The 26,440-nt window shown below is 37.3% G+C and overlaps 1 protein-coding gene across 3 annotated transcripts in view; it reads right to left on the reverse strand.

The window, feature by feature from the left end:
• The window catches only part of KIAA1328 (KIAA1328 ortholog), a 172,547-nt gene that overhangs the window by 142,652 nt on the left and 3,455 nt on the right, over window positions 1-26,440 (reverse strand). The window contains exons 2-5 of one of the 3 annotated variants that reach the window (XM_015653627.2): window positions 25,286-25,321; window positions 23,089-23,228; window positions 19,307-19,401; window positions 11,042-11,157 (exon numbers count right to left, since the gene is read on the reverse strand). In XM_015653627.2, the coding sequence (XP_015509113.1) occupies window positions 11,042-11,157; window positions 19,307-19,401; window positions 23,089-23,228; window positions 25,286-25,321 (387 nt within the window). Of the gene's footprint in view, window positions 1-11,041; window positions 11,158-19,306; window positions 19,402-23,088; window positions 23,229-25,215; window positions 25,322-26,440 lie in introns of those variants that run through there. The other 2 variants (XM_015653629.2, XM_033520435.1) reach the window with 2 other exon arrangements.

A 26,440-nucleotide genomic window follows, 5' to 3' on the forward strand; every position in this document is an offset into this window, starting at 1 on the left:
AGAGTCTTCTTTTCAGGATTTAAATGAGACATTGACAAGAGGTCAGCTCAGACTCTCTGCAGTACAACAGTCTGCTCTGCATGCAGAGGTGCTCTCTTAAAATTTTGCAATACTTCAGCTGAAATTAGCACATCTCACCAATTTGCTCACTGGTGTGTCCATATTTAATTCTGAGTAAAAGGTGTACCAAAAAGCACCTGGCTCCAAATTGTTTGCTATAAAATGGTTGCCCTATTGCAAGCTCAAAACTCTGACAGAAATCCATCAAAAACTCCTGTGGCTCTCTCTGACATAATGAAAGCAAATTTTTTGTTGTTATTTTAATATTGCTACTTCTCATGACTTAAAACACACCTCTACAGACACCACCAGAATGAGGTCTTAAACTGCAAGCATCTCCCAGAAGGGATTTTTGTCTCCGTATTTGCCTGCAAAGCAACTAGCAAATTGTTAATCATCTATAATTAAAGACACCATAAGCCCAGAGTATATACCATACCCATCAGAGTATATGTCTCCAGTTTGCTCATGTGGCTCTTTATGCCTAAAATACGCCTTTTCATTTCACTCCAAGTACCTTTTCCTACTTGGGTGCCTCCTTCCAAACTTCTTTTAAGACCTGACCAAGAAAGGTATTCTTTAACATGTATTTTTATGTATAAAACAATGAAAACAACAAACCTGTGTAATATATTTCTCTAAGTCTTTTCCTTGACCCGAAATTTTTTTGTTTTTAGTTAACATTTTCAGAGCATGTCCATGAAATGCCGTAACTGCTTATATTTAACGTGCTTATATTTAACACACAAAGGCCAGCAAGCAGTACCACAGATTTTTAAACAGGTGAATAGGAGAGAAAACAGCAGAATTGCCCAATGCCACACCTGGTAAGTCAGGAAAAGCAGGAAATTGAGCTGGAGATCCACTGGACTTCCAGACTCATTCACATGGGTCATGTCTGGTTCATAAGCAACACACTCTGTATCTCAATAGCTACTTTTCCCTGTGACCACAACTGCGTACTTCAGGTTGCTCACACCTGCTCTACCTCTAGCACTCTATTTGCAGTGGTAACCGAGTCATCCTGAGATTAAGTTCATACAGAACCAGATACAAGATACTAATTTCATTTTTAAATGGAAGGCAAGCAGTGTAAGTTTTGGTGGTGGTGTTGATTATATTTATTTATTTTTATTCCATAGTTTCCACATTCAGACCTACAATTATTGGCAATGTTGCTCAGGTTTCTGATGCTCTGGTTTCAATGTTGACTTCAGTACAAGCATCAAAGCTTTTACATACATAAAAGAAACCATGAACACCATTCATATAACAACTACCATCCACACATAGCTAGCAAGAGCTCATATACCTCTTCCTGTCTGCAAAATAAAAAAAATATTTTAAGTATAAGACTAAAAACCTGACAATGTACAATTCAAAATGCACTTCTGCTGACAGAGCCTAGCCAGTGAAACTGCTCCCTCCCTAACCCTCCTTACAGCCATGCTCTGCTGCCAGGTAAGCCAATCCAAGGACCACTGCCTGACCAGGCAGCTTGCTCTGTGAGACTCTCTACCTTACACAGGCAGCAAGCTAAAGGTTACAAGTTTTATTTTAACAAAACTGCCTTGAATTTTAGAAGACTCTTCCTCCTTCAAGGAGAGGACTGTCTCCCACCACTCACAATCAAGTTATCTGTTATTACAACATTTGGAAGTGACTAAGGGGGGTGAAAGCTAAGTTTCATTTCTTACAGATTCTTTAGAATGAAACAAACTATATCTAAAAAGTGCAGATATGCTTTTTTATTTCTTTTGCAGTTCAGGGGAGGGGGGAGGGAAAAGCATCACTGATTTGTATATTAAAGTGCAAGCATCTGTCCTACTGATGACATTCTAGGGAAGCACATTAGCATAAAATTTAACGATGTCAAATAAGTGGATGTGAAATAGGGACTGCGTAAAGACACTATTTCCAAGCCTGACAGAAACATCACTGTTTAGAAATGCAAATGATACCATTATGTTCAATAATTATATGAAAATATGAACAGTTCAGCATGTTTTCCAGCCCTGATGGCGGTTAATGGGATGTACGCTTATGTAAATAACTACTATTAAAGCTAATGCTGAAAAAAACTAATAAATTCATACTAAAGCAACTGATTTAGTACGCTTTTAAACCCCAGCAGTGCTCACTTATTAGAAAGGAGTGCATTCTTATGTTTAGAACTCATTACTGTTACAAGTCACTGCAACTCCATCAATTACCATGCATTAATGAAAATGGGACACATACAAAAAAAATTACTGCCTCTCAGCAGTTTTCTTTAAAGACAAAATATAGGGGTATTACCATCACTGGGCCTTGAGGGGAACTTATCAGCAACATAATCCTTATTACTACAACAGTACTCCCTGATCTATAAACCCTGGGGTATTTTTTAGTCCCAAGAAGGGGATGACCTTTGTGTAAATCTCTTACCATATGCACAGTGAAAGTGACCATATTGCCATCAGTAAAAGCTTAACATTTCCATAGTTAAAAATGTATTTAAATAAACACATACATACTAGAATCTGAACTGAAAACTGTAAATGAGAAATAAAAAACTACAACTCCTGAAACTGGACCAAAGAAGGTATAATGCCAGTAAAACTAAGGATAAAAGGTATATGTGGAAGTCTTCAATGAAATTCTTGTATCCAGATAATTTCCATCCAGTTTTACACTTACATTTTCAATAACCTCCTAGAAAGCCACAGAATTAAGACTTTAAGGGTGCTAATCATTCCTCTTTGGATGCTTTCTCCAACTCCTCAGTATTATTAAAGATTCTTAGCCCTGGTTAAACATCACAACCGATAGAGAAAACAAAACCAAGAGTGCTGTAATAGTAATGAATTCCTAGGGAAAGTAAATGCTGAGATTTACTGAATGTCTATAACTCTACAACCAACCCACTTTCATTTTCTAAGTAGTCTATGGAAATGAGATATTTGTGTAACATCCACTAGATCCTAAGAAAGTTCAGCAAAGCTAAAAATGTGTTTATATTAGTTTGCATTAAGTGACAGTTTAAAACTAAGGATGGATTTGAAAAACCTCACAAGAGTTTATGGACAAAGAACTGATGCCAAATGGAGAAGATTAACATAGGACAGTTACCAGTCCAGTCTCAGCTTCTGTAAAACAAGACGGCATTTTGCTGTGGGAAGGCACAGACTTGCAACTCTCAACTACAAAAGCACTGTCACTAAGGACCTTGAAACCCCACATCAATATAAAGGGGTTAAGAAACCCCTTGTAAAGAAACCCCCTGTTTTCATCATATTTGAACCGTGACAAAGTTCTTAAAGGCCAAAGTCCACCATAAAATCCAGCATTAATGCTATGCTTAAGTGCAATGTACTCCCTACAGCACAAGGCAAAAATAAAGGCTAGGCCAGCCTGAAAAACTTCCAATCTAAAACCAGGCAGCAAAACAAGGTTTTCAGGGAGCCAGCAGCTCACAGAACACAACAGCAAACACATGATGACAGTCACTGTGACAAATGTTTGATGGGAAAGAGATGGAAGAAAAAAACCCCACAGAATGATCTGATTGCTTTCACTAAATCTCTGTTGAACAAGAGGTATGAAGTGTTTTGCTATCTAGACCATTAAAACTACTTCATGAGTGAAGGCCACTCTAAAAACAGTAAGACAAATTTGTTACTGATTAATAATAAAGCCATTCATTTTATTCTTCAAATCTAAAGTAATTACAAGCCAGAGCATGGCAAATGGATTTAGAAGAAGCCATTACGTCAGAAGAATCCTTTAAAGAAGAACAGTAATTTAAAAGACTGAACTGAATAATGAACTCTCCTGAACAACAATTATTATGAGATTGATTTATTGAAAGTGTATTTAATTATGCAAGAAATGTTTAAACTTTCCAAAATAGTGCAGAAAGACAGAGAAACCAATAGCGGAGTCAGCCCTACGTCCTCATTATAGTTGAGAAGCTGAAGCAGATGGAGAATTCATTTAGTTTAGAAGGATGAAGTACATCAATTTCTCTGAATCCACATTTCTAGTCAATTTGTTACAGTACCAGCTTCAACAATTAATGATCTCATTTTCCCATTTGTGCCTCCTTTTAAAAGATTTCAGTCTTTGTCTCCAAACGAACAAAACGTCATAAAGAAAAAATTTAACTCAAACATCACTTTGAAAGCTTACATGCCTAAAGCCAAATGTTTCAGCAATAACCACAGAATCAGGGGTCAAATTCAGTCAGGTAAGTAGCCTGGTCAGTTTAAGTACCTGGAAAAAGCAGAAAGATCCGTCTTTCACCTAAGACACTTAAACTGACCACCCTGACTCCTACAGAGATTTTTTTTATTTTTTTGTTACCTGAACTACTTCACTTTTTTTCCTTAAAATGCCAGACATTGATACAAGAGATTGCCATGGATGAAAGTGCATTTCCAATGACAGGTGTCTCCTGTTCAGTTTAGGCAGGGGCAGCCCATCATCGTATCTAGTTCTGACATGCCCACCACACAGTTAATATAGATAATATCATAAATCTGAGCTTCAGATACCCAGAGCTGGGAGATGTTGTCTGGGAAACATATAGCAGGTATCAACAATCTGGCAGTGCAGAACTCCAGCCCTTACTTTCAAAATCATCAAGTATCTAGCAGCAGGTACAGATGACCACAATGTAAAAACATCATGAAACATGGGAGATGAGAGAATGCTACTAGCCCTCAACACTGTCCTCAGGGGAACTCCAAAATTCTAAACAAGAGCTGTTGGGTGGGAACATCTCCGCTTCACACAGACAGACACAGAACATCACTCCACCTTTGGTATAAAACACAGAGCAACTACACTTCTCCCTTTCCACAGCTGTATTTCTACACATAGAAATATGCATTTCACATAGATGTAAGTACCATCTCACATTGAGGACAATCCTGCACCACTTTTGCAGAGTTTTAGGGCAAAAATCCTATCTGGCTCATATTCTACAAAGCTGCTGTTGACTGCTTAGATGCTGCCTGCTGATTCTGGGTACTTTCATAACACGGACAGTGTTGCTAGATTGTGCTACAAGGCACTAAACCAGGATTAAGCAAAAAAAGCTTCAAATGAATCTACAGCCATTGATCCATTTGAATACTCAACATTACAATATGTTTCACCTTGTTTTAGTTTAAAAGTTCATGAAAAATTCAAAATATCTTATTTACCCAATAGTCCTTGACTGATTCTTCTACATTTAAGTTCGTAAATACATACATTATTTAGCCAATACTGCAGTTACAGAATAGCATATAAATATTCAGGGACTTTTTAATAAGTGCAGCTTTTTTTCAACAGACCACAATGGTTGCTTAGAAACATTTACTGGTAGGATACCTGAAATAGCAGTAAGAGAAACACCTTCAAAGAGTAAAGTAGTTGGATAAAATGGAAGAAAGGAGCAAAACACTAATTTCCCATTCTCCTCACACACCTTCAAACAAATTATGATGCACAAGAAGATATATAGTATGCATCCACATATGAAAAATAGAAAGGAAAAAAACTTTAAATGATAAGCTGAAGGAGCCAAGTTAAGAAATAAAAGAAAAATAATGACGGTCATTTCAAACCCTCAGTTCATAACTCGTCAGAAACCATACCATCAGGAACAGACATAGCCAAAGTTAATCTCTAAAATTGTTGCTGAGTTTTAAATAAATAGCCTGACTTTCAAAAGCATAAGCTTCCTACAAATGGCAAATTTGCCTTTATACAGAAATTTTCCTCTTGCCGTCTTTTTTTTTTTTTTTTCCAGGGGGTAAGGGGTGGGAGTACAACAAGAAAGGGACTTATTTTCATCTATAGATGCTTAACTCCAGTTTTAATACCCATACCCCACCTCCCCCTGACACTGTGCTGTCATTCTGAGTGCAGACTGTCCCCTTGCCAACAGCAGCCCCAGGGAAGCTGACCATGAATCTGCCACGCAGGATACTCCAACCACACATCCAACAAAACACATGGCCAAAGCCCTGCTGTGCAAGACCACCTTTCCTCCCTCACCTGCAATGACAACTTGTGGGTCTGATTAAAACAGGAAAGGAAACAGAAGTATTCGTATTCTCAAAAGATCAAGATTTAAAATTATAGGGAAAATAAGGCAGAACAAGCAAGTAAATTCTGCATTATGATATCTCCTTTTTCTATCATTTTGTTCTTTGCATTAAGGAAGCCAGTTACTCTTTCCTCTGAAAAATACTACTAATTTTACATTAACATAGTAAGATAAGAAAAGGAGAAAATATGTAAGTGGTCCTAATTTATGTATGCAAGACTTATGTAATGAACAGTACTATGGCAAAACTAAAAGCATTTCATTGAATTCTCTAGATAATGCTTATAGAGCTCATTATTCTTCCAGCAAATTAATATTCTATGTCTCACTAGCACTATAAGCAAACGAACTGTTTTAGTTAAATTAATATTCATGTTAACTGCATGCAAAACCAACTAATTAAGTAGTTCTATAATATTAAGGACATATGTAAACAGAGACTGTGATCAATTTTAAGACTAACCAAGTAAATCATACAGGATTTGTTGTCTGCATTTGGCTGGGTCTTCAGCAACATGGTCTACTGGGAGGTGTCCCAGTCCAGGGGTTGGACCTAGATAATATTTCAGAGTCAAACCATCTTGTAAGTCTATGTTCAGTCAGAAAATAATTCCAATAAAAAGCTTAAGTAACCCAGGTACATTCTAAATATAAACCGAAACAGCAGCATAGAACAGTTGACTAGTTCAAATCTACAAAAAAGAAAAGTTTGTAATAAACAGAATCTCTTCTTTCCTTTATTGGCCTATTGTTTGTCTATGTAATAATAATTTAAGCAGAGCTTAGAATTCAATAACTAATTTTTAAATTTTTTTAAGGAAGTATCCTCTTCACCTATTAATAAGTCTTCATAGAAATGTTTCAGCTGCTTTTTCTTCATTTATGAAACAACATCAAATTTACATGAAAAAAAATCCCTAATGGTGATAACAAGAAAAGCTGAAGAACACAACATAATTCTTTGAGCTATGAAGTATCAGTAGTACTTGTTTCTTAATAATTTTATTATAATTTTTTTCCTAAGACATGTACCATGACAGTATGAGGACATCTTGCAAAGAATATTTTCCTGACTGTTAAATTAAATTACATTTGGGGTGCCTGAAAATAATCAGGAAGAAAAAGAAAGGAAAGCCAAAAGCTTTTCTATTAGCAGCTCCTAGTAAAACAGGGAAAAGATGCTGCACAAGTAGTCTAAGTGCATAACCTGGTGCATACCGTTCATCCCTTACTGTGAAAATTCAAATGAAATAATACAAATAAGAACAAGGAAGTTGCAAGTCACACACTCCAAAGCCAACGCCAGAATCTAGACTGCCACCAGAAGCCGTTTAGTCACCATACAGCAGCAAAGAGAACACAAATACCAAGAGTAGATGCTGTAGAAGACACCACAGGAAGTTACATATGGCAATTCTTCTCAGATGAGCCTAGTCCCAAATTCTATTTCAAAAGTTTAGAGGGTGCTTGAATACCCTCTAATGGTGAGGACACATCCCTGCTTGCACTGGTTGCCTTACAATTGTGTGACTGATCCTAGGTCACCTGCCACCATCTCAGCTCTTATTAACCCTAATCACTTATCCCAAACATTTCTGAGCCCATCAGTCACAGGCTTTTGTTGCTTTCACATCTGTCACATCCAGCCCAACTTCCTTTTCCAAGTCTTTCTTTATAGACATGTTCTAGATCTCCCTTTCACAATACACATGCCTTTTACATTTTTCCTCTTTATCCTTTATGCCAACTTCACTTTCAGAAAGTGATATTCTTCCTCACCACTTTATCACCTCCATAGTTTAAAGATGCTTCCACTGGGGAAGGCATCAGAAGAGTGTGAGCAGCTGTTACTGGATTATCCAGGGCAAATTTTAGTAAGAACAGCAAGAGATGCAATCCCAGCATGCATACCTGAACACCACTAAGTGCCACATCTTCTAAGAACAGCAGCACTATAACTTTCCAGTTTATTATAAGCAAAAGAGTTTATCATTAAAAAAAAAGTTTTGATCCTGTTTTGGTTTTGGAACACTTTGTTTTAAACAATTTGGATAAAGTTTCTTTTGAAAGAAGTCAGTCTGAAGTGTAAATGTCATGAAACAATCCAAGCCAAAACAGCTACTTTTGACCAAATTGTAAGATGATAGGCCTAAATAGTGCTTTAGGAAGAAGGTGTAGACCAACTGACTACTTGAAATCTCTAATTTTTCTTAAATCTGTGATACTAAGTAATTGGCAACCCTGCCAATAGGCTGCTCAGCTTTCAGCCATTCTTCCATCACCTCTTTTTATTCACTTATCCTGAAAAGAATTTGAGAAAAATAAAATACATGCCCCTAACCACAGTGCCCGACTTCTGACTCCTCCACCACTTTCCAGGGTTCACAGCATGCTCCTCACTGTAGTTCTCCATTAACAGCATGACCTAGTACTAAGTTCTCAATTTTCCAAGTTTCACCTGCTAAGGAAGTGTAGAATTGACTTCCAAATCTGATTAAAATTTTAGTTGTTGTTCCCTACCCAGACAGCACTGAGCAGCTCCAAAGCAAATGTGAGCTTGGGCTGCAGACAGATGCTGTAATTTAAACATTGGAAAGTTACTCAAAGTTTCATAGTGATAGCATGGCATTCCACCCATCTCCTTTGCCTCAAAGCTTCTGTCATAGTCCATCAGCAGCAAATTTCAACAGAGGGGTTTTCACAGTTTTTTAGGGGTAAAAACTCAACCGCAACAAAATAAGGATGGATTTTCCTCAAAGTACGGATTTCAAGGACCAAGCAATACTCCTCCTGCAAGAATCTCAAGGAAAAAAACAAAACAACAAAAATATGTGCTGCTGAAATAAACCCACAGAGTCCCCATGCTAAGTGAACTAAACCCTTACTAAACTGAAATTTCACTTTGCTGGATAGCTGCAGTTATATCACAAGCACTAATTTATTACTGCAGGGTACTTATAAATACTGCAGTGAAGAAGGTTATCTTATAGAGAATAAATTAGCTACATGGGGGGCTGGGGGGAAGGTAACATTTAATTTAGAAGACTTGGAATTTTTTTCTTATGGTGTTAGATCCTTGGTATCTTATTTGCACATGGACACTACAATCCAGAAGAACTTAAAGAATTTCAAGTTGCTGTACTTGAAACAGCCATAATCTGTATTCAGCCTCAGCAAGTCATTTCTACTATTCCTTGTCTCTGCAACAAGCTTTAAAAAATTAACTGATCAGAGTTACACTGAAGATCTTGAATCATTCATGTATGATAGGCAAGTATTGCTGCAGTTAAAATTACATTGTTTTAAATTATAACCTTGTTTTATATATCTAGGTTTTACAGAGTTTTATGAAGTGTAAAATTGCATGCATTAACCTTCTGCCATGTCTACCAGACTTCTGGAAAAGTATTCATGCTTGTGCAATCTATTACTGGTAAAGAAAAAAAGGGAAAAAACCCCAAACAGCAAAACAAAAAAAGCAAGCATGTCTATTTTCACTAGCCAAATAAACTTCATGTGAATTAATGAAAGCTTTGTGTGGATAAATAACAAAAAATCAGGAACATGCATCCCACCCACATTCATGAGCTGACTGAATACACAGTAATACACAACAAAATATTGGCTTCAGTGAAATAAATGTCAAAGAGCTTTGTCACATCCAATGACTCCTGAAATATCCCAAACCTAATATTTTCCAGTAACAGTTCACAGATAGGTAAGTTTGTTGATGTATGTATTATTTAGGACAAACAGACACAATTCTTTCCAGAAAAATAAGTGCCAGTGTGCTACAAGGGATGCTCTAGGTCATCGAGGACAGTGCTCTCCTGACAATAGACCACACATCACTGAATGCCTTTCCCAAGCCAAGCGAGTTCCAGCACAAAGAAAGCGCTGTTTTTGGTAAGCCTCCCAGTGCTAAACTGTGAAATAGGATTACCAAAATTTTCAAGAATCCTCCTCTAAATTCATGTTTCAGTTTCTGAATTATCTCTATTTCTGTTACAACACTAGCCTATAGCTTAAATAGCCTCTTTTTGTCATAACTTCATTTTAAACTTGAACAAAGGATGGCTTAGGACTGACAACAATACTGCACACACTGGGCTCCATCATGCCTTTTAAAACAACGTTACTGTCCTCTCTACTGGCAATGCAGCTCCCAATGAATCACACACCATTTGCTTTTCCTGTTACTGCAGCCCTGTCTCTTCCCTATCCCACTGCAGCCAGTCCTTAGCCCTCTAAGAAATTTAACAACAAAGCATCAATATCAGAGATTTGGAAAAGAAATGAACAAGAGAATTTTGTAAAGGTCTGTCACACCCCAGAAAAGAAAATTGCAATTCTTGCAATAGCAACTTTGCATGCGATATTCCAGGATTGGGACTAAGCTTACACAACTTTAATAAATACAAGTCACACTCAGAAAGAAAAGGGAATCTGCTGTCTTTATATACAAACAAACCCTACACCTAACAAAAAGTCTAAGCTAACCAAACCTCCTAGTACATAAATTTAACTTATATCCATTTAGTGTTGATTCCCTTTCTCTGGACATGGAGAGAAATGGAATACCATGCAAATTTTAGACCTAAATTACAACCACCTAACAGAATTCTAAAAAAAAAAATCTATAATCATATTTTAATGTGTAAATTCCTTATTGTCATTTTTTAGTTGACAAATATCTATTTCATAGCAAAACAACATCACAGGAACAGCTGGATGGCAGTTTAAGCTCAAATGAACCAGTGTCACATGCTGACAAGCCATCTCTCTGATTGCTTTTGAATGGCAGCACATGCAGATTTATTCTATGCCATAAATTAGAACAATTATTTCTCTGTACTTCACTTTTTATTTTAGTGAGCCATTGCACATATTTTTAAAGGATATCTTCCCTTTCCTTGATGATAAGTTCATTCTGCTCCTCTAGCTGTCTGATCTTCTTCTCAAACGACTCCTGCTCAGCTTTCAGCCGTTCTTCCGTCACCTCTTTTTCTTCACTTATCCTGAAAAGAATTTGAGAAAAATTAAATATATGCCCATAACCACAGTGCCTGACTTCCAGCTCCTCCACCACTTTGCAGGCAAATGGATAACATCCTCTCCACCCTTAAGCAGGTTAGTTCCTCACAATGTTTATTTTAATATATTACACAGGAAAATGCATATGACTTTATGCAATACATCTTTTTCTTTTTCAAAAACACTGGTCTAACTAGAGCACATGCACATTAATGGCCAGCATGGAATAACAAAGTTACAGCCTGAACCCACAATCAGGTTTCTCCAGTCTGATTCCCTGCAGTCATAATGAAGATTCACTGGGATACTTACAAACCTAGGACATGAAGACAGAAAACTCAGATGGGAGAGCTTAGCTGACATGACAGGAAGAAAATTCTGGAACACTTTTCTGTTCTTAATCTATAAACTAATCCTTCTTTCACCTTTACTGGTCAAATACGAGTCCATGAAAGAATCATTTTTCTTGTTAGCTTTCTCCAAACAAAACAGTTTGTCCTTTTCTGAGGATTTTCAAATATCAAGCTGCAGGAGTAAATTTTCCTTTCTGTCTGGGGCATGGCACCCTGTATCTTGCTGCTCAGTGTAAATAATTGGATCAAGATTAAAAGATGACAATGGGAGAAAGCCTTACAATGATCATTTATTCTGCACCTCAAGAGCAGGCTGTAAAAACAATTATTCTGGTATCACGTAGGCAAGAAGATCATTATGCATAGATGATCCTGTAACTATGCTAAAAAATGTTGCTTGGAAATCATGGTTCTATAAAAGCTAGACAAAAATATTAAGTGATGAGCTTAGACTAATAAATATTATTGCTCTGCACTTAGGCAATTTCTGTTGCTGAAGGCTCTTAAAGTTCAGTCTTTTATGATGATGAAACAGCTGCCACAACACAGGTGACAGGAGACCAAAGCAATAGAACTTTCAGAAAACTCCAGTTTTAACTTTCTTAAAGTAGAAAAATCTTACAGGAATAGGAAAGAGGAGGAAAAAATGAAATATATATGTAAGTATTAGACTAAGTCTTCCACTCGTCCCATTAGACAAATATTCTTAACAGAATGTTTCATTCAAGGACTGAGACATACATTTGATATCACTGTTTCCCTTAAGAGGGCACAGATTTGTTTTGATCTTCCAGTGGAACAGTGATAAATACCACAACTGGGTCACTCCCCTGGAGTGAATTATAGACAAGCAGTGTTCCCCAACTCCAAGATCAATCCACAGCCCTTCCCATATCAGCTCAAGCAGACTGCATGAAGTTGGAAATAATACTGAAACTCTCACTTTTTCTCTACAAACCTAGAGGGAGTCAAACAACAGGTACCAAATAATCAAATTCTTTAAATTAGGGAGGTTTGAAAGCTTGGATCAAACTATTAATTGTAAAGTTTCTAAAGTAGAGGAAAAAGAAGACACAGATTTAGTAGAAAAGCATTCCATTGAGGTCTCATTTAAAACCTTGGGACCAGCCTGGGAAGATGTGATGAGTTCAACCTGTTCCTAGGTCCCTTCCCCTCCACTCACATGCTGTCAAAAGGGTTGTTCACACAGCATTAAATAAAGGTGGTAAAGGGAGCTACTTTTATAAACTCTGGACCCACACCAACAGCTCTGCACTACTTAGCTAAGCAGACAACAAACTTTTGAGGAATATCCACCACGCATCCTTGCAGTAACAGCCACAGCACATTTGCCACAGGCTGCATATAGAGGCTTTCAAATCTAACCATGGCCCATTTGTTTCCTTTGAGTCCAATGAAAACACCTAAATGACTACAGCACATACGACCTTCCTTCACATAATCAGTGAAAGATGCAAAAACACACAAAAAATAAAATTAACCAGAAAATCACAATGAAGAACCTAATGACCACGTGGATGAAAGAGAGGAATGAAACAAGAGCAGGGCAGGGAACTGGAAAGAGAGAACAAGTACCATCTCCAGAATTCTATGAAAGGAAGGAAACTTGCTCAGTAACTTGCAAGAGTGATGCTGCATGAGAAGAGAGTTTGGGGCAACAAATGCTGGGCTTTGCTGGCAGCCAACATTGAAACTGAAAAACAGTAAAAGAAAAAAGGTATGAAAGAACAGAGCTCTAGAAAAATCAGATGAAACCTAGCAGGCTTTACTCATCTCTAGATTCTGTGATTTGTTGCTTGTATCAGTGTGCATCACATTCACGTGCTGTGTTTTTATTTAACACATATCACAGCAAGCTGTCACACTCCCAGACACATGAATATATTGTGCCACATATCTTACGCAGTAAATGACTGAGAACAGTAAGTGATCTCAGAAGAAATGTGGCAGTATGTTTCTGTATCACAAAGCAGGAGACAGCCCATAAAGGGCAGGCAAGATACAAAAGACGGTTACTCACAGGAGGTGGCAAAAGGAAGTTAGAGAAAAAGAATACAAGAATGTAATCAGATTATGCTGGATTTATGTCACTTCCTATAAATAGCTCAATGAGTTGTTTTGGTTTTTTTTATAAACTTATTTCTTTGCCTTCTGGCAGTAAAGAACAGATGATTTTAGCACAACTATGAAGGACTTCACTGTTGCTGTGCAAAAACATTACAAGGCTCATATAACACTCCTCTGTATTTTCACCCTCTGTTCATCCACTTGGGTCAGAAAAGAGCAGTGAAAGAATGAAGGCACAACTACAAAGGTCTCAACTGCTCCACTGAGCAACATGCTGGTATCCAGCTCCATTGTTCTTGCTTCCAGGATCAAACAGACGACTGCAAGCTGCGAGCAAAGATGATGAATCAGTGGAACAATTCCTTCCGTTTAGTGTCTGCAACATTTTCTTGCATGCCATTCACATTCACCTACCTTGTGCCATAGGGTGTGCACCATCTTTGTTCAAGATTTGTTTTATATTAAACAGTTCAAAGCCTATATAATTCTAGATGCATTTAAATAATTTTATTTTACAGAACCCTCTTTAGAAAAGCTCATAATGCAAATGTATTGACAAAAAGCCCTCCTAGGACATCCACCTTAGAGTTAAAATTAATTCCTAATTCACCAGTTCCAATTATTATTGTGTGCTCCCAGGTCCACTACTGATACCACTATTCCAGTCTGATCTAAAGAAGGAATCGAGCAAGGAGTTTGCTGATGACACTGACTCATTCCACTGAGTAAGCAGGACTGATGCTCTCCAGGTGGAATTTCTGAAGCAGTGCACAAGTCAACAGCACTTCAAGTTTTATTTGTTTAATGAAAAACTGACGTGCACAAGAAAGAGCCATGATAATACTCACATCAACTCTACACTAGGGACAGAACTCAGCTCTTTCTGATGGAAGGCAGAATTGAAAAGGCAAATTAAAAGCAGCATCTTCTATTTTTTAAAATTTTTAAAAATGAGCTTTTACAAGAGAAATCCGAATGCAATAAAAACATTGCCACTCAGCTAGTTAGGACTGAAGACAAACTAAACAAAAAACATATAGAGATATAGACTCTGGGAACTTCACTGATCAGTCCTACACTCCTTGGGAACAATCATCTTCTAGTAAACACCAATCTGGTATTGGTCTGCCAATGGGCTAGCAAAGATAAAAATAGTTTGATGACTATTCTTGAAACTACAATTTTTAAATTCCAGGCAAAGAACAGCATCTGGAACAGGGAAGACCTCCATGGAGTAGGTGGGGGAACAGAGGGAGGAAAGGAAGAAATAGAATTTTCATCCAAGGATCAGGGTTCACAAACCTGGTACATTTTACTCAAGCATCATAGGCAGTTTGTACACATCAGAAAAAAAAAATAAAAAACTCTATGGGCCCAAATCCTAATTGAAATTGCTACACAATGGATAAATTTTATGATATGCAACCTGCAAAATACAAAACTAGATTTCACAGCATGAATTTATAGCTACAAATGACTTTTTAAGCACAGAAAGTAAGTGTGAATGGTGATACAATAATCCTGGCATGCTTTACCTATCAACACAAAGTAATTTCCAGACATGCTTAGGGATATCTCATTTGCAGTCTCACTGCCTGACCAATTAAGAAAACTGCAGCACAAAATTGCTCCTAAAGTAACACATGAAAAAAGAGGAGATTTTGATCTTAAAGCCAGGTAACAATTTGGCTAAATATGAAGTAGTGTAACCCAAGAGGAAAGGCAACACAAGAGGCCAAATATACAAGATTTGTAACAAACCACTGGCAAGTTTTCCTTCAAAGATCTTAAGGACTGGAAGAAAAAAAAGCAGATATGCACTGTAATAGCTTTACTGAAACCTCTGCAATGGTTTCCAGTTCTGTAACCAAATCAATGTTCTGTTTTGATGCCCATTTTCACCTTTTGTTAGAAAATTTCAATTTTAGTTGGTCAATTTCAGCTTCATATCAAAGACAGTAGAAAACACTAGTATCCCAAACTGCTAGTACCCTACAAAGAGTTTAGGAATCCAGGGTCTTGGGAAGAGGGAAGCATTTTCTCAATATGGGATAAAGGGTTGTCTAAAGGCTGTTTTAGTAGCTGCCATTTACAAGTCATTCTGGGCATGCCAGTGATCTGAGCCAGAACAACATTTATGTAATAGCAAAAACCATCTTCTATCTTGTTTGGAAAGGGAAATCACTTCCATGATTGCATAAGGTGCAATAAGGGTGCATAAGCACATTATGAAATCTTTCTACCTAAATTACTTTTGAATATTTGCTTGCAAAGACAACAGGAAGACAGTTTTCTCCAAGTTTATCTTATTTGAAGAAAGTAAGAATGCAAAATTAGATACCAATTTTCACCACAAAAACAAAAACTAAACTCTCATGAACCATTCTACATCACTTAGTCAACACCTCTGCTCAGACAAAAGGCAAACTTCCTATGCGAGCTGTACAGGTATCTGTGATCAGGGGAGAAAGAAGTATTTATGATGTACCTATCATACTAGGAGCCCCACAGTCACACAACTATCACTATACATCAGTTAGGAGTGAAATTAATACCTCCAAGCACACACACATTCACTCTCTGTGGTAAGCAGTTACGATCCTCTCTATTCAGCCAAACGCCAAGACAGAGAGAGCTCTCAAAATCTGCATATCACTCACAGTATTTCACTCTAGAATACTTCATAATCATTCTCAGTGTGGTGTCTAGCAAGTCCTTAATGTTCAACAGTCAACTGGCTACATCCCAGAGGGCCCTGTGCTGCTCCTTCTCAGAAGAGTTTAATGTGTCCTGACACTGGCAGTGAGTACAAGAATAAGAATCTTTCTGTGTCTTCACCATGTCACTGCTCATTTCATTATATAAGCTGATGATTGCTCCAGGAGCAGCCTGCAGGAATAAAAGCTCAGAGTCCTCTTTGCCTCTTTTGAAAGGACTTTGCTTATAGGAGAGATAAAATTTGCTCTTAATGTGCTGCTTTCACCACCACACCAGGAGGACCCTACTGAAAATGTGAAGGTGCCACACTGGTTGTCTTAGAAAATGACTGATCACACTCAAGAATACCCCACTTACTCAAAAAGCACTTTGGCATTCATGGGCATGATTCATTCTTCTCAGAAATTCCTCTACAAAAGCAATTTTAAAAGAATCTGCTGACACAAAAAATTAAAAAGCTCAAATTTGCAACATTCAAGTACTTTAAACTTTGTCTCCAGTCCGCCACTCTCATTTCACCTTAAAAGGATACATTCAAAGAAGAGCAAGATAATGGTTAGATTTACTGGAGGCAGCACAGATCAAAAAATTACAATCATTTAGCCTAGAAAGGAGGATTACAAAGAATACAGCTGAGCCCTTTCTTCAGTCCCTGTCTCAAAATCCAATTCTGTAAAATTCTGAACAGCTACAGTGATGTCAGCCACTGGAATCCCCAGCAGCAGACCTTCACAGCCCAGAAGCTCCTCTTTGTTTCTTTTTTTTTCCAGAGAAAATGATATTAATGTAGCCAGCAACAGACTCTACTCATACCACGACAAAGTCTGACACCTCAGCAAATTAACAAATGAACTGACACCACACACCACTCAATGGGAGTGAGAGTTGGAGGAAAAGAAGTCAAAAATAGGAAGAGGAAGAAAAGTACAGGAGAGCTCTCTCCTTCAGCAGTCACAGAAGCTGGGGAAAGACCACTACCCTGAACTGCTCAAGCAAGACCTGACTGAAATTCAAGCCCCAAGAGTCAATCATATTTTGCAACTGGCTTCCATACAAACAGCATTTTACCACTTTACAAGAGCCTTCATGGAGCTGCTGATTGTCCAGTCTATTTCTGTTGACCATCCTGCAACAAACGTGCACAAATTAGCCTTAACTATCATTCATAAATTGTAGCAAAACAAGGAACAGTGAGGTACTGCCCAAGTGAGACCTTTATTATTCGAAGTATTTACTGCAGGACAGTGTTTCTGTAAAACTTTCAACATTCTGCTGTTTCTTTTTCTTAGTAAAGTAGCAAAGAATGTTCTACTGCTTGTAAAAACTCTCTATCATTGCACAACTAAGGATGAAAATTATGGGGAGCTTAAAAAAAGTGACGAGGTGAGCGGAATTAAAGTTCAACTTCCCTATTACTCTGCAAAGGACTTTTAATTACATCCAATAAAAATATGATTAGGTTTAAAAATAAAAGAGAACTAAGTATAAAATAATAGTGTTCCACTAATTTTACTTTTCAAAATTAATGTTGCTGCACCTTCTATTTTTCTTCAAAGAAATGTCAGGCAGAAATATCAAACTGTCCTCTGGGAAAAATCACAGCATCTGAGATTTAAGAAGAATCCCATGCTCGAATGAATTACTGTACTACTATTCACTAGGGAGCAGTGTATTATGAGGAACAATGTAATAAAAGGATTTTTTTAATATTAGAATATACCTCAATATATCAACAGTGGCAACAGTGTCCGAATAGCTCCAACATCTGACAATTTGTAACCAGGGTTCCCACCAATCTATTCTTTATGACAGTCTTAACTATACATTTTCTAACACAAGGCATGATAAAATAGAGTAGCAAGCATGAAGAACTTCAGAAATTACTAAAATACTGTACAGCAAGAAATTCTGTATTAGTTCAAATTATTAGCAGGTAAAATGGTCCACTGGATAAGGATAATCAGACAGAAAATATCCCTAGCTGCACCGAGGAGTTATTGCATGACCTTGAGCAAGTCACTTAATTTCTCTAATTTTCCAATTTTTCCTATATAAAATGAAAAAGAACAGTAGTGCTTGCCAATTATTGCACAGACATAAGGGATCTATGTCAAAAAACATTTAATTATTACCAGAGAACCACACTTTGTTCTAGAAAAACTTTGTCATTAAAAACTCTATGTATGATAACTTTTAGCCCAAAGGACCTGGGATCATCTCAAAGAGCTTCCCCATGGACACAAGCAAAGCCTGCCAAAGGCCCATGTGCTCCTCCTCATTTTTACAGCCACTGTAAGAAATACAAGATTTCCAGAGATTCTGAGGTGTTAGGGACAAACAGTAGGACAAAGATTTCCTCACTTTAATTCAAGCTCTTTTTTACCTCCTTTACCTTTGAGAATGTAACTAGCACTGGAATGAAGCGAAGAAAAAGACTTTTGCTAAAGCTGAGAAACTTGCACTATTGATACCTCTCCTTTCAAGGAATAGGTAGAATCTGAAGAAATTAAAGGAAGCAAGAAGTCTGATTAGATAACTAAAAATTACACAAGCAAATCTATCAACATGCTTCAGGCACAAGATTAGCAAGGCACCTTTAACATGGCTTTCCATGTAAAAACATACCTCTGCCAAACAATAAGCACTACAAAGTTTCATAGCAACAAAGTCTGTCATTTCCAAAAGCAGAATGTGTTTATTTACAGCACTTGATACACACCACAAACAAAATCCTAGACCTGTCATTAGGTTATTACAGATGAAGTACTGCTGGTCATGAAATTTTGGCCTCTATTTTAAATATATATTCAGAGGAAGCAAAGCAAAACCAACAAGGCTGCTTCATACCTCTTCCAGGAAGAAAAATTACCTTGTGAAAATATGCAGGTTTTTAATACAGTTCTACATTGCTTGATGTTAATTAGAGAAACAACTCTTTAAACTTAATGCATTTTCAGGTGATGCTTCTTCTTACCTGGCAAGCTCTTTAATTAAGTTCGCAATGCGTCTCTTGTCCTCAGGACACAAATCCTTTAAAGAAGCACTCTTCATTCCTCCTTCATTATTGCCCTGAAAATTTAAAGTTATATCTTAGAATGTACTGTTTAAAAGACAACAAATATTTCATAAGCTATTAAAAGCATTTCAAGACCTAATAATTAGAAGCTGAAAGTAGATCAATTCCAACTGGAAATAAAATTCATGTTTTTTAAAACGTAAGTACACTTCAATGAAACAAATTACCAAATTGTGAAGAATTATTTTAAGAGATTTGTGATTCAAATGCAAACTGCTAGCTTCAATGCTAAAAACATGCTGGGTAAAGTTTTAAGACTTGCACTATTCCTTGATTCATACCACATAAAAAGGAGTAGGTTCTCATGACTTGGAAATCTAGTGCAGCAGTATCCAAATCCAACTTCGAACTTTATATTAGGATCATATCACAGGGAGTAAGAAAAAAAAACGTGCTGCATTAGCATTTATGACCAAAGCATACAAAACTACAAAATATTGTTAGCAGAGAGTAAGTCCCTTATTTCATTTTTCTAATACAGAGAAAAGCACACAACTTCGCTGGCTACTGTTCGGTTTTAATGGCTTATTTGCTACTTTTTTAAATAACACTTGACAAAAGAAGGTTGTAGCAGGCTGAGCACTTCAGATCTGTCACGCGTTCCCGCGAACGCAGAGAACCGCTGCACTTCCCATCTGTACCCACCAGAGGGCACTCTGCTGCCCGGCATTCCCGACTCCGGCTGTTCACACAGTTTCAATCTGGGTTTTTTTCCACCAAAAATCCCGTGATCGGGTATTCAGTTCTGCAGTGCTAGTGGTAAGCATGAAATAAGAACCCGAAGAAAAATGCAGCAACAGAACCATGATGTTCTGTCCAGGATTTTGGCAAGTTTCTGTATGTTCACTCAATCTGAAGGAGTTTCAGTTTGTACTTTTGCAAACTCTGCCAAGTGCATACAATGCTTTACATGAGATAAAAGAATGCCACCAGATGCCTTGCAGTTTGGCCAAGTCAACACAATAGTGCATAAAAGAATATAAAGCAAACATTGGGTTTCTCTCATTATCAGCAACAGCAGCTGATCTACACATCAGAGAGGAAGTGACCCCTCTCCTGCTTATCTAATTGCCTCTTAAACAGCATCTTAAAAACAATTAAAGAAGAATGTCCACTACAGCGAGAGGCTATGTTTTCACACAAACTCATGTTATACCTACATGACCCTTCATTTTAATTTCAGTGTATTCTTCTCAGGAATTAAAGAATTTCACAAGGCAAATTTCAGCACTTTTCAAGGGGCATTTCTTCCCAAACATGTGTCACATGTGAAGACAGAATGTCTAACTTGACTGAATTCAACTAAACGTACAGTTGAAGGAATTTAACCTCCCATGCAAAAATGTATGAATTTATTTTTATTTTAAGCAGGCAGGTGATGGAAGTTCTTTAAGAAAACTGGAAAGTTAGAAGTCTCAAAAAGGAGAATGAAGCTTGAACGCATTAGTGAAAGAGATTTTAACAAAAGGTCTCTAACACAACCACCCAAACTGATGTATGTACTGTCAGACAAACCTCTGTGGGATGAAGAGGAAAAACAGCTTTTCCTATCCCCTACAGGTATGCATAGATCATACACAAGAAATGCTCAGAGGCAGACTTGTGCCATAACACACATCAAAATGAAGCTGTGGAACAATGCACAGCAATAGCTCAACCATCAAAAGAAGATCACAAAGGAGGTAGAGGTCAAGACTGTTTTGTCTCTTTTTCCCAGATTTCTGTCCTTTCTACACAGCTCAGGACAGAAGACAATTTTGGAACTCAGTACTGGAAAGATATTCTCTACACCTTGGAAAGTGACAACTGCATGACAAAATCATACAGAATCACAGAAAGGACCACAGCAGCTCACCTACTCCAGCCTGGAGTGTTTTACTCAGAATTATGTTCAGGGCAGGCTGAATGAGACACTGAGCAGCCTGCACTAGTGGAAAGTGCAACTGCCCATGGCAGGGGGGCTGGACTGGATGATCTTTAGGGTCCCATTCAACCCAATCCATTCTATGACTCTATGTCATAGCAATAGTTCTCCCTAGGCATGCACGTAATACTTCACAGAAGGTAAGTTGTGTTGTTGATGAAAATTCCATACAAAAAAAGTTCTTCTTCAATAACAAGTAGAAACATTTGCTCTGTTTGTTCAAGTACTTAGAGCTTATCTTCCGAGTACAAAGTTTCCATGAGAATTTGGTGAGGTAAGCAAAAAACAGGAGGCTTAAAAAGACAAAAAATAAGCATAGCTTTGAACACATCATGTAGTCAATAATACAAAAGCACAAGTAACCAATTAAGATTTCACGTATCAGGTATTATATTAAAAAAAGAGGACACCAAAACCCATTTTCACAAAAAAAGGACTAAAAACTCTCTAGACAACAAGTAATGCAATCAATGCACCATTCAACAAAACAGATTTTAATGTGACATATGAAGGCATTTGTGAGGCAGCAGGCTTGTAGATACTTATGAAGAGATGCTTCTACATAGACTCTGCATAATAGGGGCTATTTATGGAATTTATCTGCATGCCACTTAACAGCATCATTTGTAAAGTAGAGGTACATACTAGCCTCTATAAGTAAGTACTAATAATCAGAGAAAGGGAAATAAACAAGTCCAGGCAAAACCCTAAAAATTAATACTAGTTTAATAACTGGTCGTATGTCATGCTGAAAGATTTGAAGGGCAATGACACTGTCAAAGCAACAAGAATTGAACAACCTGTCTTCAGGTTGTTCAAACAAAAAAATCAGAGTTTTGAACCTACATGTGTGGCACACAGCAGTCACTCAGTACACAGAAGGCAGAGAAGGACACTGTAGATGAAGAACAAGATTTAACTTGATAATAAAACAGCAATGCAGAAGCAGTCAAAGGTTTTAGATCCTGCCTGCAAGTGGGAGGATGCCAAACCCCAGCGATTTACAGGCTGGCCCAAGATGACTGCTAGGCAAGAGACTCAACAGTACTCAAATGACTTACACAGTCATTGTACTACACAAACCATGTTAGAAAAATGGCATCTCTCAACAGATTTCTAAACATCACAGCATCTATCACAATACAGAATAACCTTCCAAAGGAAACCCCGCAGCTTTGGAATTTCTAATGCAAGGAACTGTAGGAAAAACATCACCTAGTCTCACAGGAGGAGACCACAAAATTCAAAGCAGCTGACATCAACTGACAAAGCTATTTCTACTGCTCAAATGCATTTTGAACTTTTACTATCAAAAACAAAAAGTGGTTTTACCCTTCTAACATGAGCAGGCACAGAAAAAAGGTCCCTAAAGTAAGTTTTTGCTCTTTTTATTTCTAAATGAGATAACTAGAACAAAGAAAATTAATAAACTGAACAAAACTTCTTGCATGTTGAGCCAGTAAAGTGTAGGTTAGGCACTACCTAGGGCTACATGCACTGTCTCTGTACAAACACACACATAGAAATATAAATAATCTGTTTTACATACCCCCACTTACACAAATTAGCACATTCAGCCTTTATTCTCTTCAGGTGATAATTTTTGATAGAAAGTGACCATGTAAAACAGGCAAAAAGTCTAAGAGACTGTAAAAATAACTACACTAAAACTTTAAATGTTTTCAATCTAAGAATTTTCAACCATCTTTTCCACTATGTGAAATCTTAAGAGGAAGAAAAATTTGCCTTTACTGACCTGCTGCCCTGTCAGACCTTCTGTACCTCTATCAGGATCCATGGAAACAGAAGCAACAGCTACAGGCACCTTTAGTTCAGTTTGACCTGTTGGATATTTTGGCAAACACCTTGTTCTTAAATTTCCTTTTGTAGGCACTCCTGTAAATAAAAGACAAGCAGAACATGCAGATTATAAAGAGAAAAGGGGCCCTAGTATTGCCTTGTATAACCAAACTTCCACAAAGGCAACCTTGCCTTAGCAGCTCCTTTCTTTGAAAAGAATGAGTACCTCAGGACTACGTCTGCAGTTCCCCCTAGCCTCTTACTCCATACAAAATTTCATTAAGATGAATGTATCAGCAGAAAAAGAGGTGCATGGTACTGAAGCACACCCAGTTACAATGAACATTTCATTAATTCTGAAATGCACATTATGTTTTCAGACTGAAGCTCAGTGCAAATAAACTGTGTTTGATTAAGACACAAAAGCATAAAGTTGAGTTTCTTCTTTGATACCCAAAGTCAGTAAGGAACCAACCATGAGTAAAGCCGTTAAAAGTGCCACCCATATAATAAAATACCACATTTTCTGTTACACAGCCAACCTACTGATACTCAGGCTCTTTGTTCCTTTCAAGAACCAGGCATATGAGTAAGGCAACATTGCAAGGCATACTCCACAGATCATCTGTCAAACACTTTCTGCCATAATTAGAATTATATCACCTCTATAAATGGTAAGAACATGAAAGCACTGAAAATCCTGATGCTGCAATTACAAAGTGCCAACACCGACACTAACACTAAAACCTGCCAGGGCCAGATTAAAGCCTACAGCTACTTGGTACAGCCTCAAGGTTTGATTTTAACTATTCAGAAGTGCAAAAAGTTTTGAACAAAAAATATTAACTTCATACTACCAGATTGATTACATTTATTTGGGCAATTAATTTCAGAAGTGTACCAGCAATTCAAGTGAAAGAACTAAATTATAAACTCTAGTATCTCCCTGCTTGTACACAAGGGAAAACAATGGTCCTTGAATTCTCTTCCTCAGAAGTGGCAGAAAACTTCCCAGAGTGACTCGATTTCCATTATTTAGGATCACTGCCTTCTTTCCAGGGCACAGAGAAAGACAGTCCAGTATCACCTGGCTAAAAAATCTCTGTATATGTTTTGTTCAACTGAGCTCAACAGAAATGTTTGGACAGTAGTTTTGAAGGGTAAACCATGCTACCCCAAACCTAAAGAGTACAATTCCTCAAAACTTATAACTGTTGGATGACATTATGGATGCTGAAAGCAGGCAGGGAGCACAGAGCCTGTGTGAAACCAAGTCACATAACTTTCTCAGACTGGCCTGAGAAATCATAAGGAGAAATCCAAAGAGTGAAGGAAAACAACCTTTGCAGGTGTTGTTTGGATCCTTGTTGTTTACTTGTAAGAAACAGTCAAGGGGTGATGTACTGAATTGTCCAATAATGGTGACAGGTTGTTTTAATGACCAATTACAGTTTTACCTTTCCAGACCTTCTCAGACCTGTCTATAAAAGAAGATCTGGAATAATAAAACTTGCTCTCTCGTGACACTCAGCTAGAGAGTCCAGGTCGTACTGCTTTGCCGTTCCTAATATAGTGCAACATGACATGCACACAATTTCAGTTTAGAGTTAACCCTCCCCAGATACATGTCCAGGACCTTGTGTCACTTTAAGAGCTGTGTTTGAAAACAAGTAACAGAACTCTGAAGGGGAACTAAGAGCATTCATCTTTTCCCCAGCAATTTACACAAGTATGCACTCAGTAAATCAAGGTCAAAAGAACTAATAAAAAAAAATAAAATAATTGCTTTATCTCTACACAATGAATCTTCATTTCAACTGATATCTTCAGAATTTACAAAAGACCTAACACTTCTAATGCTTCAACATTCCTTGGAGACCACATTAAAAATTCAGCTTGCCTTATAAATTGGATAAAGCCATGCTGTACCTGCAACAGAAACAACTCCCCTGGAACTGTTCATCTTATACAGTATGCTTATCTAAGCAGCAGAACATAAATCCTTTGCTATAATCATATATGTCCCATTACAACTTATGATGACTCTCTACCTTACACATACTCATGTACACAAACCACATACCTGAAAAGACACTGAAAATTTTATCATCCACAGGAAAAAACCTTTGTTTCTGTCTATAAGAAGGTCATACCTGAAACAGATATCGGTGGATCTTCTTCATCAGAAGCTGCATGTGATTTTGTTAAAGGAAATAAAAAGAGTGCACACTTGGCTCTTTAAACAGGACTGTAAAAAGAAACATTTGGTCTCTTAATTTTACACAGCTGTTGACAAATAAACAGTCAACATTTTGGGAGGAAGAAAAGCAAGGAAAATTTGATGAGGAAAAAAACATCAGAGATTGCTAAAACAAAAGGCCTTATTCCTTCTTCACTGTGTATTAACTTTCAGCCTGTCAAGATTACCTTAGAAGTCACCTCAGCAAAAGATCCCAAGGACCAGCCCCAGTTACAAGAACAATTACTAAGATAATGAACATTATCTTATATCATAATGTAATGAATAATAATATTTATTTAAACAGTTTATTGTTATATAGGGAATATACATCTTAAAGTGTAGGGAAAGCAAATTCTGAAACAGTGTTTATTGATAACTACAATGAAATCCATTTTAGGCAATACATTCCAAGAAACATAAATGAGGATAAATGCAAAAGGTTTCAAACTGGTCATTCTCATCTGATCATCACATGATGAGTAATGCATTAAAGCCTGAGGACTGATTTTTTTTAAGAAGTTTCGAGAACTTTCAAATATCCCGGAGGTTTAACTATTGAATTACTTATCCACAGAAAACCCTTTAAAATCATTAACAACAGGGCACCATATTATTTGTGCTGTTAGTAGTCACTGTGACTATCAGCAGTCACTGAGCTTGAATCCCTGCCTCCTAAAAGACACTAAAAATAGGACTCAATATAATTCAGGGAAGGGTATAAATCATACTGTCTTCCTTAAAGGAGCAATTTCATTTAGCTGAACGTAAAGATTGTTATTCCCACATAAATAACTACATACTTGTGGCTTAATCCCAGCCAGCATTTCAGTACCACACAGCCACTCCCTGTCCACCTCCCTGCCCCAAGTGGGGAGGGAAAAATCAGAGAGGAACAGTAAACCTCATAGGTAGAGATAAGAAAAGCTTAATAACTGAAACAAACAAACAAAAAAATAGGATAATAATACTAACTGCAACATAAAGGGAAGAGGGAGAGAGAATTAAAACCTGAAAGAAACAAGTGATGCACAGTACAGCTGCTCACTGAGCAATGCCCAGCCCTTTT

The sequence above is a fragment of the Parus major genome, chromosome Z (genome assembly GCF_001522545.3).
Source record: "Parus major isolate Abel chromosome Z, Parus_major1.1, whole genome shotgun sequence".
NCBI lineage: Eukaryota > Metazoa > Chordata > Aves > Passeriformes > Paridae > Parus > Parus major.